We start from the raw sequence: 12,888 nt of genomic DNA on the forward strand, positions 1-12,888 counted from the left end.
TCAGAGGAATGTGAGTGACTGATGCCAAGAATAGCATCGTTGTTTTGTATCGATGATCAGCCGTGAGTTAGTGCAAGTAAAATATGAAAAATGCCTTAACTGGGATGAGAGGCATGTGTGCGTGTGGTGAGGTGGGGTAAGGGTGTGCATGATGGGGGGTTGAGGATTGTGTCTGGTGGGGAAGTGACCTAGAATGTGAAGAATGAGCTCAGTTGGATTGGGGCATTAATCCGTCTTGGTGGGGGGTGGGGGGGTGGCATAAATTATTGGCAGTGCAGTATCCCCCCCTAACCCGAGGTCCAGCAGAGGCGTAGTCACGGTTTCGCTGGCTCAGTGAGTTGATGAGTCAGATATTCCAGACACTGCCGATCGATTGATCCTCGTTAGGTCAGGATGAGTACATCCTCTCTCTGAATGCACTTTGGCTTGTGCACTGCGCCAAAAAAAAAAGTCATTGCAATCAATTACTAATGGGTCCTGGAAGCTGATTAGTCATGCCCTTTCTTGTCCAGGACGTTATGTCAATCAACATTCGACCTTAACTTGTCTGTAAATTACGAACAAATGCAAGGTTTACTTTTTCCCCCTTCAGAAACCGAACACATGGTGGGAGTGGTGTAGGGTGGAGATGGGATGGTAAACCCTGACATAGTCTCCACATGAAGGTCCTCGGTCTGCATTTGGTGGTTAGGGTTCGCTGAACTCGCCAACCTGAGTTTGTGGAAGAAAAAGAATGTTCATTTTTTATGCCTTTCATTGTGAAAAAGTAAAAGTTTTAATAAATGTTGATTTCGTTCCAGGCCTGAATGAAATGTTATGCTGAGCTAAAGTAGTTTCGTAGATTATCAGTGTTGTAATGGTACTGCATGTCTATTGAAATCCATCCTCAGGACTGCAAGGAGACCACCGGTATGATGTTGCTGGAAATATGCTCTCCTTGAGCGTGTCCTCCTTGAAGTAGCACGACTGCTTTTCCCGGTGACCGTTCTCAAGGGCGTGCTGAGAGAGGCATCGACTGCCGTGGGTGTCGAAACGTTTCAGAGCTAGCTGCGGGAAGACGGGAAGGGAAAAGGTCTTTGTGTTGTCCCGGGAGACTTGAGGTAGAACTGTAGAACATTAAGTCCTGGCGAAATTCGTTTTGTCCCATTTCTGTACGGTGGGTGGGGAGTGCTGAGATATGGACACATTCCGTCACCAGCTCCTCCCCTTCCCCACCCCCATCACCTCAGCTCCTCCTCCATTACCGCACACAAACAACAATCTTATAAATCATCCCAACCAACCCCCCCCCCCCCCCCTCCAAAGAACAGGAAGTGTTTCTGGAGCATGAACACCGGTTAACATTGTTCAACTGTCTGTATGCATAGCGTACTGTAGTGTGATATACACATGGGACTGATCCAGGAGGGTGTCATTAATCCAGGTGGATGTCCAACAGAGCTTACTTTGAGAAGTGGAAGGGGGCTTTAGGTGGTCTAATGGTGAAAGCTGGAAGCACTTCAAATTTTTGCTTCCTCAGCACCCAGGGTGTGTTGTGCTGCTTTGGATCTCCTTACATACATTAAATTCATTCAATTGTTTTAGATTCAAAGACTTGAATATGCCTGAATCTGTCACTCACTGAGTACTCCTAGTTAGCCCACCAGCAGGATTGTGTCCTTTGTATTAACCATTGTGGAAGGTTCATTGCTTGTAGAGCACCAAATTTAATTTCTGAGGGAAAAAAATAAACTGAAAAAGCAAATCGTGAAGGTAAACGGAAAACAGTGAGTTCTTCTGTTTGCTTGAACCAATATTATCTTGGAAGAGTAGATCTTGTCGCCTCTACTGAGCAGAGAAGAGGTTTTTGCTCTGAATTGTGGGCATTGTATTTCCACAAACCCATCCCGATTCACCAGAATCTTCCTGAAACCCAAAGCAGCCAATCCCTCCTGTGGTCTTGGATAAATGACAGGTGTCAGAAATCGCGGCAGACCCTGTGAGGAGTAGAGTAGAGAGCTGTAATCAGACCTTCCCTGACAGGAAAAGAAAATAGGAAATTGGAAGTGTAAATGGCTGCCAGGGTCAGGGGTGGGGGGGGGCAAGATGAGGGGTCAGAGAAAGGTCTGGTTATTGATGCTCAAACTTTCCCTCAGCCTGCTTTGGGACCTTGTGTTCAGAACAGTGTTGTATGTTCTGGCACATGTTCGGGTGCACGCAAATGATCACAGTACCTCTGTGCCATGATGTAGGCCTAATTATTTTGCAATTATCAGGCACAATTGACACAATCTGTGCAAATTTAATTGCTCCATTTCCCTGCTCCCTTTCGTGCATTTCCACTCCCATTCATTGTAGATCTTGCTCTAATTCTTAACCATTTTACATGTGATTTTTTTTTATAGTGCCTTTAATTCTTGTATCTGTTCCTGTGGGAGCATTTAGGCAAGTCTGTGTTGGGACCCCTCCTGCGTGCCGTGTTCCACCTCCGGTCCGAGATGAATGTTCACACTCCGTCGCCTCCCCCCTTGTTAATGCCAGGCATTATTAATCGACGGCGGAGCTGCTTGGCTCGGGCCCAGCAGGCCACTGGCTCACAATGCCCTCACTGTTGGGAGAGAGATGGAGAGAGAGTCTCCCTGACATTCCTCTCATAACCTCTGGAGAAAGAGAAACCGTTTTGTTCAGCGTGGACACTCCTCTGAACTCGTGTGGTTTTGACATTTACACAGGAATTATAGAAAGAACACTCTGAACAGCGCTGGGGTGTAGTTATGGGGACATGAGGAGGAGAGCTGAAACACAGGAATATCCTGTGTGATATCGTATAACTGCACGAAATATAAGGTATTAAAAGGAAGAATTGTAAAGTTTGTTTCTGGAGGTTATTTGTAGGAGTTATTAGTAGCCCTCCATTTACCATTCTTTGTACATGGAGGGCTATATTGAGTGAAGTTGGGTGGGTTAAAAAAAAAAAAAAAACTGGATTGCCCTAACAGGCCCCACCTACCCAATGGGATAGTGGTGGGTATAGGTCCGGGTTTCCATGGTAATGACCTCACCCATGCTGCTCCAGATTATACCTGTCAGTTCCTCTGGAATACGACCACCAAGAACACTCCACATGGGCACACTTCACATACCAGCTACACACACACACATACCAGCTTTTCTCACCCTCTTCACCTCTTCTCCTTCCCTCCATCATTTTCTTCACTTCTGATCTCTCTTCACACACCATGTTCACAATCCAGTCGTTTTTCTGTCTGGAGTACTTGTTAGTTTGTCCCTTCATCCATTCCACTGTGTGATTCCAGAAGATTCTTCTTCCATCTTTTGAACTGAATTTCACAGGCTTTCCAGAAAATAGTGACAATTACATGAATATGCCCCTGGGAACCTTGAGAGATTGTGGCTTCCACAGTGCATATGCACCAGACATCCTGGTTCCACATGTGAAAGCAACCATTTCATATGGTTCGGCTATTAACGTTCTGTCTGCCCTTGTTTCTTCACATCATGGCCGACCTGCTCTACTATGATGTCCTCCCTATGGGGAAGGTGAAAGGAAGCTGTCATAAACCTCAAATTGGGCGCAGCTGTGTCATCAGTTCACTCAGTGATTTGAACCAGTCGTCACGTTTGGCTGTGGAACCCCTTGTTTCAGCGCTCGTTTTTGGTGAGTACGCCTGAAGCCATTTCAGAGCAGCGGGCAGCTAGAGGAAGGGCTCTTGAGCTCTTCCTGAGCCACTCTTCACAGTACTTCCATCCCAAGTGTGGTTTTATTCTTATACTGTAACCGTGATTCTGCTCAAAGGACAGACCTGCGAGAGGAGACCCAAAACGAAATATTGACTGAAACGCTACATTGGCTCACTCATTTTTCTAGAAAACAATGGAAGTGGGAATTTGTATTTTAAGTGGTACAGTGTTCGCTGAACTTGGTTCTCTTGGGAGGGAGCCAGGGCTTTTTTTTTTTGCAGGGACAAGTCAGTCATCTTTGTTTTTACTTCTTTTCGCTCTCTCCGTTCTTCACCCTGTCTAATTAAAGCGGGCGGCGAATGGCACGGGGCTGCTGGTGAAGTGAGGGAGGTGAACTCCACAGACTGAACTCCGCTCTAGCAGTAGCGCACCCTGCGGGACCATGGTCCGTGTTCGGTGCGGGCGGGTGGGCACCGCTCCTGCACCAGGCACTAGTGCCTCAGTGGGGGTGACGGCACTCAGAACAGGGGGCCCAGAGATGCCCGTTCTGTTCAGTTTTGGACACTACTGTGTGGTATCCACGATCCCTTTACTGGGTGTGCTCCTGCTGCTAATGTTCTCAGAGATGACACATCCTCAGGTTAGCCCAGGTTAGGACGATTTGCACGAATCGTTTCGGGATGCTCATTCAGTGGAATGACGGCCTGTTTGGTTAGCTGAAGCTGGAAGCCGGAAGAGCCATACGTTTCCCCTGGAGTTAGGACACTGTTTTTTAGTACGACGCGTCGTGTTATTCCCTCACGAATGACCCAACACCATTACGGCGGTGATGCGAACCACATGCTAATTAATCTCTTCAGAACGATAGGAACCAGGTGTTCATGAGTTTCCGCGGTATGTTGCACACAGAAAGGTGTCCTCAGGATCATTTCAGTAGTTGAGATGTTGGCTAAAATGTTTTGAGAAATCAAATCTGTTTTTTTGCTGTAATGTTATTGTTGAACTTCAAGTTCAGCGGCCGTGTCCTTCGCTGCTGTTGTTTTCTCAGCTGTTATAATGGCGCCAACTAGTTTAATTCATTTAATGGGGAAAAACGGGGAAGAAAAAAACCCTCTGGTACTGCAAGAGCCAAACATCAATGACTTGAGTCATAGTGGTGGGCTGCTATGGATCATGACCTCTGACCCTCACTAGGCCACACCCTTCACTGGTGGGCTGCTATGGATCATGACCTCTGACCCTCACTAGGCCACACCCTTCACTGGTGGGCTGCTATGGATCATGACCTCTGACCCTCACTAGGCCACACCCTTCACTGGTGGGCTGCTATGGATCATGACCTCTGACCCTCACTAGGCCACACCCTTCACTGGTGGGCTGCTATGGATCATGACCTCTGACCCTCACTAGGCCACACCCTTCACTGGTGGGCTGCTATGGATCATGACCTCTGACCCTCACTAGGCCACACCCTTCACTGGTGGGCTGCTATGGATCATGGCCTCTGACCCTCACTAGACCACACCCTTCACTGGTGGGCTGCTATGGATCATGGCCTCTGACCCTCACTAGGCCACACCCTTCACTGGTGGGCTGCTATGGATCATGACCTCTGACCCTCACTAGGCCACACCCTTCACTGGTGGGCTGCTATGGATCATGACCTCTGACCCTCACTAGGCCACACCCTTCTCTGGTGGGCTGCTATGGATCATGACCTCTGACCCTCACTAGGCCACACCCTTCACTGGTGGGCTGCTATGGATCATGACCTCTGACCCTCACTAGGCCACACCCTTCTCTGGTGGGCTGCTATGGATCATGGCCTCTGACCCTCACTAGGCCACACCCTTCACTGTCCTTGTTACCCTTCTCACCATGACTTCCAGCCCAATGGCGCGCCACCAAGCTGGCTGCTTGCTCTGTTGAGCCGTGCTGTGTTGTATTACTCAATGAATTTGGGAGGGAAGCAGACAGAGTGTCACTCCCAAACCCTGTGGAAAAGCAGCAGGCCAGCTAACCACTCGCTCGCAATCCTCTGTTTTCACTCCAAATCTTTTTTTTGGATCCCCGACAGTCCTGCCTGCACTTTTCCAATAATTACTAAATCAAATTTCCAAGACAGGACAAGACTGGCCATTTAAGTCGAAGGCTGAATCTCTTGTGTGTGTGGATTGGGAACTGGTTGCAGTCTGAGGCCTGGGAGTTGTGGGGCTGTACTGGGGCTGGGGGCTGGGGGCTGGGGGCTGGCTGCAGACCTGTCCTAACAGGGCCAACAGTGGACAACCAAACTCTGTAAATACACAAATACCCTTTTTTCCCTTTTATACCTAATACCCTTTTACCCTTATTTCTGTGCCTCTGGTCTGTCAACCAGATTAAAATGAAATTGGAGTGACCCAGCGTTCCAAATCCACATTCACTTTATGACTGTGCATTATTCATCTTTTGCATTGGCCTCAAAAGTATTACCACTTATTTATTGTTTACCGGTGGATTATGAGACGGAAGATGGGCTAACCCGGTCCTCTCCCAGCAGGTCAGCATGTCCCACATGATACTGGGCAGATTGTGTCGTTCTTGTAGGTGCCCAGTTATGCTTAAGAGAAGCTTACAGTAAGAACACTACATAAAACATAGTGTAGAGAGCGAAAAGGATCTGTGAAACCATCATGACATTAAATATAGGCTAAGTGCTGACATTATGCCGGAAGAGCGGTGTTAAATTTCATTATGTTATTGCAGTGACATTGGACTGAAAAGGTTTGAGAATTTGTTTTAAGATTCTCCTGACATTTTCAGAGGTCAGTGGCTGAGCATTTTCAGATGTGGTTTTCAATAACATAAACCTTTGGGGGGTGGGGTGGGGGGGGGGACATGATACAAGCCCATAAAACATTGAGGATGTTGAAGATTACTCCCCCCTCCTGGCATGCCAAAGGCCTGTGTGAATAATGCAAGCAAAATGTGTTGGGAAATGCACAGTTCATAAAGTCGCTGGATGCTAATCCAGCTGTTGCCTCTCCATGACCAGGCCTGAACAGACATGACCGCAGCGTGATTACGACTTGACCGTGGTGACCGCACTGCAGTCTCATGCTCAGTCAAACGTCTGACTTGGTAACCAATGATTACACTCACATTCAAGAATCTTTATAGGTCTTCTTGAAATGAGAACTTAATTTTCATTTTTTTGTGATGTCACTTGGTTTGTGCTTATGTTGCGTGTTAATGAGTAAAAGAAATTAAAGGCTGATCTCTGTACTAAGTTATTGTTCATCCAGATGGCAGCTGGAGGATCACACAGAGGGAGATTGCACATCCCCACTAAGAATATGATGTATAGTTTTGCTGAAGAGTCTTCGTATAACTAGTGTCTGTCAGAAGAAAATTTCCACATCTGATCAAAGTTCAAGAAAAAAAAAACTTCACAGTAAAATGAGACCATCTCATGCTGTGAAAACTGTGTGTGTGGAACTTTCTGGAAATGTCCTCTGCTGTGCATGCTAGCATTACCGTTTGCCTGGCACACGAGCTACCAAACAGGAAATGACATCAAATACCTGAAACTGTACATTCTTTAAATATTTAGAATCATTTTGATGACACACTTCTTATGTGAAACTACTTTGTTCGTGTAATGAACACAGTTTATTGTGCAGTTCTTGAATCTTGAATCAAAGATGCTAGCATAAAATAATTTGTCAAGGATAAGCACAAGACTACTTTCCATTGCGGTCGTTGTTTTTGAAAGTGCCCCCGGACAGATGGTTTGCGGTCATAAGTGGTACGGGGCGCTACCTACGATGTTCGGATTGTAGCGCCGCGGTGTCTGCGGAAGCCTGACACACGGAACCAGAAACGGCGATCGAAATCGCATGTTGTTTGAAGGAGCGTGAGAGAGTGTGTGTGTGTGTGTGTGTGTGCGTGGGTGTGCGTGTGTGTGTGTGTGTGTGTGCGTGGGTGTGCGTGCGTGTTCGTGTGCTGTGGTCGTGTGTGCGTGTGTGTGTGTGTGTGTGTGTGTGTGCGCACGGGTGTGCCTGCCTGGGTCAGTAGCTGTCTCTCCAGAAGAGGATGTTCATCCATCGTGCGTCAGATTTGTGCACCTTTGAGGGCCACCTGCTCTATACCCTCTCTCCGGGTGCCAAGTCGGGCGTTCCGGAACGTCCCGTGCCTCAGGACCGAATTTATGGCGAGCCGATCTGCTTAGATATTTGCTTTGCCTACCATAACTTCTAGGGTAATGTGAGCCACTCGATGTCCCTGAACACCTATGCGGGTGAGCAGGGGAACGGGGAGTGCATTCCCTGCAGTTAGCGCTGAATGAAGAACAGTGCCTGTGATAAATATTCCCATTTAAGGAAAGTCATTGGGCTGCAGGTTTCGTGCCATAAAGAACAGCCTAAAAAAAAGTTGTCACACCAGCCTTATTCCACAGTATAAATGGCAGCAGTACATCCCATAAAAGCACATCATCGTAATCAAAATAATCAAGATAATCATTTAAAACCTAGGCCAACAAGGTTTTAATGCAAGTGGTGTCTTAGAATAAATGATTAATTATGTTTTGAAGAGGTGGTTAAAGAAAAAGGTGTATCTGTTTAAAAATACTCGTCGTTAAACCATATAGCTGCTGAAATGAACATTCTGCCCATTCCTGAAAAAGGCTTAACCTGAGCGATTTTATGTGTGCTTAACGCCAGGGTCTATCCCAGATCAGGCTTCTAACGGGCGCTGAACGAGTCTCATAAGTCCAGTTAAAAAATCAAAAGGCCCCCCCCTGCTGTGGAATCATCTGTACTAACACTTTGGGGGAAATTTGCTCAATAAATTCCACATGCTGTACAAGGAGAAGCTGGCTTTCTTGATCTGTCCTTTACAAAGATTTTGGTTCTGCGCATGAGCGCGTGTGCTTACGCGTGCGTGCGTGTGCATGTGCCCGTGTACATCCCAAGGAAGGGCTGACGGTGTGTTTCTGTCTCCCCCACAGATCGTGAGGACCAGTCCATCCTTTGCACGTGAGTACGCTCCACTCTCACTATGATCCTTGACCCAAAAACAATTCCGATTTTGAAAATAAAAGTGAAGGATTGTGTATGCATAACATTTCCTTCCACTTCCTATTTTTACAGGAGATGAGTCAGTAGTTTGTCAGTCAGATGTTCAGTACCTGGGTTTCAGTTAAGGCTGCATGACCTCGTTAGATGATGGCGTGCCGGAGAGCACAGTTGCTTTTCCGACAGCTAGCATGCACACTTTACATTACATTACATTACAGGCATTTAGCAGACGCTCTTATCCAGAGCGACTTACACAACTTTTTACATTTTACATTGTATCCATTTATACAGCTGGATATATATGCTGAAGCAATGCAGGTTAAGTACCTTGCTCAAGGGTACAACGGCAGTGTCCTTACCCTGGAATCGAACCTGCGACCTTTCGGTTACAAGCCCAGTTCCTTACCCACTGTGCCACACTCCGTCCAAAGCCTGAGCTGATGCATCTGCATCATGGGTCCACTGTTCCCCCCTCAGCCTGCCTTGCACAGTGCACACACTGCAGCTTTACTGAGGCCCAGCGAGTGGCAGTGGCACGTTTGCAGTCCTCCATCACAAGGCCTGTTGGATAGCTGTCTGAGGTGGTGTGGGGGCAGAAATGGGGGCAGTTGGGTGTTTTGGTTAGCAGCTCTTGCCTTTGGAATATTTAAATGGTAAATGGACTGCATTTATATAGCTTTTATCCAAAGCGCTTTACAATTGATGCCTCTCGTTCACCAGAGCAGTTAGGGGTTAGGTGTCTTGCTCAAGGACACTTCGACACGCCCAGGGCGGGGTTTTGAACCGGCAACCCTCCGACTGCCAGCCAATCGGTCTTACCTCCTGAGCTATGTCGCCCCTAGCTCATTCGGGCATGCCAGGGAGTCTGCACGCTGGCTGCGTTTGCTTCAGATCTGAATAGCAACGACGATTTCCTCCCGCCAGTGAGAATTGCTGAAAAGGCACGAGGGGAGAAGTAAAGTTGAATAATCGCCGTGTGTCTCGAGTTTCAACGAGACCGACGCATGAGTACATTCATTTTTTTACGATGTCGTATTTTAAAGAAACCGTCAGAAGAAGGGTTTCCAGTTATTTCCAGATATTGGCTTTAAAGGGGGATTTTTACAGCATGGAGATCGCACAAAAGCCCCTAGGAGAGTAACAGAGGCTGTGAGCATGCCCTGCCTTCCTCAGACAGCCATTTTGTTTCAGTTTCACTGAATAGTCATTTTCCCTCCTAATTTTCACCACAGTTTGAAATGCATAATCAGGACCCTATTACTGCAACATTCCCGTGAATTTGGGTTGGCCACCCACAAGCGCGTGTTCTTTGAGCAGGTGGGGGTGATGCTGTGTCCACTGAAACCCTTCTTCCTTGAGTAATGCCGTCGACAATTGCACCTCTTCCCACGGGCCTCTTGCACTAGAATGGTCAGAATTTGTTCAGAACTGCAGGGTGAATCGGTGCACTCTACACGGCCTTGTGGAGCCGCCAGGTTTTTCCGTTCGCTTAAAGAGGTGGTTATTGTGAGTGCCGTAAAGCCGAAGAGTACGTCGGTTTGTTTGGACTGCGCTGGCGCGCGTGGGGGAGACCTGTGTCGCCGGAGTTCACTGCGCCCAGTCTCTGTGGCAGGAGGACCCGTGGAATGTAACGGGTGCATAAAAAACGGGCGACCCTTTGACACGCACCGGGAGCGCCGACGTCACGGTTGAGCCTCCATGCGCTACCTGCTTGACTTTCACACGGGAACGGCCAGCCCCCGCGCGTCCCGAGCGCGCGCGCGCGTGTGTGTGTGTGTTTGCCTGGTCTTTAAACCACGTTAAAGCAGCTGTGTCAGATCTCAGCACACTGCACCTTCTTCAGACTCTGTTATAGTCGTCATTTTTACGAAGCAGTTCTGGAATTTGGTACCTATATGTCGAGGAGCTTGCACCAGGAGAAGCAGAGCCAACGAAAATGTGCTCTGCTTAAAAAGTGTTGGGTTTCTGTGTTAAGTTGTCAAAGCTGAAGAGGGTGCGCAGCGCGCTAATGGCCGCTTAGCGTAAAGCCACCGGCATCCAGTGTGTATTGACTTCATCAAGCTCCCCCGGGTTCCCCCCTGCTGAGATTTCAGCAGTTTGCAGAAGGCTCGGTCTGTGGACGGGCGCTGTCTTTGCCGGGCCCTGTCATTCCTCGTGGGCCCAAAAGGCTGAACCAGATAAGCCCTGGAGCCTTGGCCTTAAAACCCACGGACGTTTAATAAAAAGCAAAAAAGCACTGAAAAAATAAACGACAGAGATAAACAAAAAATGTAAGCTAATCCTTCTGGTTCTGGGGGAGTTTTTGGGCATTTTGCTGATATTTATGGTTCCAGGGCTTCTCAGGGAGTTTTGCCCCTCGCAGCAGTGGAGAGCAGTTGTTATCGCTAGGTTATGAGTTTGCTTTGGCAGGCGCAGGAGGACTTGCATAGCTCACAGTACTTTTTTTAACAGGAGAGCGGGACACCCTTTGGTGGGCCCCATTCGGTATTTGTTGGGTTATTCGGACAGGTAGAAATCAGGGGGGGTAACGGGGGAGGGACCGCAGCTGTGTGCCATGGCAGGGCATCGGAAGTCCGCCTGTGCGGCAGGACTTGTGTATGGTTTGAGAACCCGCTGCCCTATGGACTGCACCACAAGCCTCAGCGTTATATAGATTTTTTTCCCCAAAAAAACAAAGCCGTTTTGACAGCTGAATGTTTACTGAAATGGTTGAGCTGCAGTAAAAGTACCCGCCAAGTGTGATTTAGCAGTACTGTTTTCCCAGAAAATGTGAAATTCATAAATACAAAGGCTAGTTTGAGTTGACTGTGTCCCTTGCCCTCTGCCCCTTTCTCTCTCTCTCTCTCTTTCTCTCTCTCTCTCTGTCTCTCTCTCTCAGTGGTGAGTCTGGTGCAGGTAAAACGGAGAACACGAAGAAGGTAATCCAGTACCTGGCTCACGTCGCCTCCTCTCACAAAGGACGGAAAGACCACAACATTCCAGTAAGTTCTGCACCCCCCCCCCCCCCCCAACTACTTCAACTTCCATGTCTCTGTCCGAGTTACAGCTCATACCAGTGACATTCAAGGGTGCTTTTATAAATGCAAATGTCAGGGCCAAATGTCACATGCAGGTAGTGGTTTGCTGGAGGATGGCCATAAGACTACTTCGGCTTGAAGCCACTCTTAGGTTGAGGGAATCATGTCCTAACGCGTCATTTTTGCATACTAATGTAATACTACTCTATAACTGTGGTTTCATGGTATGGGCTGCCCTCTTGAAAAGGAGTCACACGTTGACCGAAACATAGTTTGTCGTTGCATAGAGGAGAAAAACAAGAGTAATTTGTGTTTGCTAATGCGTGATGTGTAGAGTCCTTGTTTTGGAGTTAAGTATCCCCTCAGCATTACCACCATGAATACGTCCAGCTGCACTGTCGAGGCCTACCCAGGAGGTTCATATGAAACCTTGCATAAATTGAGGTTTAATCATTGATGTCTCATTGGTCCCTCTCTGCTTCTATTGCCTCCACTCATGACAGAGAAAAGACATGGAAATGCTGCTCCATAGCAAATGAACATGGTGGAGGCAAACAGTCTTTAGGTGGAGCTACTGTATATGACTAGTGACTCATTCATTTGAACCAATCATAGTATTCAGCTTTAGAGAGAAAATTCCTTTGATTGGTCACTGATTGGCAGCCTAGGGTAGCTTCTCCTTTCTAGTAAAGTGTGTGAGGTCAGAAACAATAGTCCTTATGTCCCTTAATACGTCCAGCCAGGTTAGCATTTTTCATGGTAGGAGTGTTGGCATGCTTCTGAGTGCAGTGATGAAAGTTGTACATGCGTGTGTGCATGCGGGCCTGCGGGCGTGCATAAGCATAAATCTGCATTTAACTAACATCTGCATTTTGTTTGTTTGCAACTATCAGCCCGACTCCCCTAAGCCTGTGAAGCCTCAGGCAAGTCTCCGTTTTTTTTTACACGCGGTGTTGATGTGTCTGCATGCTCCACCTTATACTGTCTGCTTTTCCTGCGGCCGCAGAGCGATCCTGAACTGTGGGAGCCGATGCAGGGTGTTTGTTCTGTCGATGGCTGCTGGCTTGTGCTTTCATTTCAAATACAGCTTAATCAATGTAGTGTTGTGAGTATAGAGTGTACTTTTGTTT

The 12,888-nt window shown here is 47.6% G+C and overlaps 1 protein-coding gene across 5 annotated transcripts in view; it reads left to right on the top strand.

The window, feature by feature from the left end:
* Window positions 1-12,888, top strand: part of LOC135243821 (myosin-10) — an 87,699-nt gene that overhangs the window by 39,444 nt on the left and 35,367 nt on the right. For 3 of the 5 annotated variants that reach the window (XM_064315887.1, XM_064315891.1, XM_064315890.1), the window contains exons 4-5: window positions 8,672-8,699; window positions 11,620-11,722. In XM_064315887.1, the coding sequence (XP_064171957.1) occupies window positions 8,672-8,699; window positions 11,620-11,722 (131 nt within the window). Of the gene's footprint in view, window positions 1-8,671; window positions 8,700-11,619; window positions 11,723-12,651; window positions 12,682-12,751; window positions 12,864-12,888 lie in introns of those variants that run through there. The other 2 variants (XM_064315893.1, XM_064315892.1) reach the window with 2 other exon arrangements.

Source organism: Anguilla rostrata, chromosome 17, assembly GCF_018555375.3.
Source record: "Anguilla rostrata isolate EN2019 chromosome 17, ASM1855537v3, whole genome shotgun sequence".
In the NCBI taxonomy this organism is placed as follows: domain Eukaryota; kingdom Metazoa; phylum Chordata; class Actinopteri; order Anguilliformes; family Anguillidae; genus Anguilla; species Anguilla rostrata.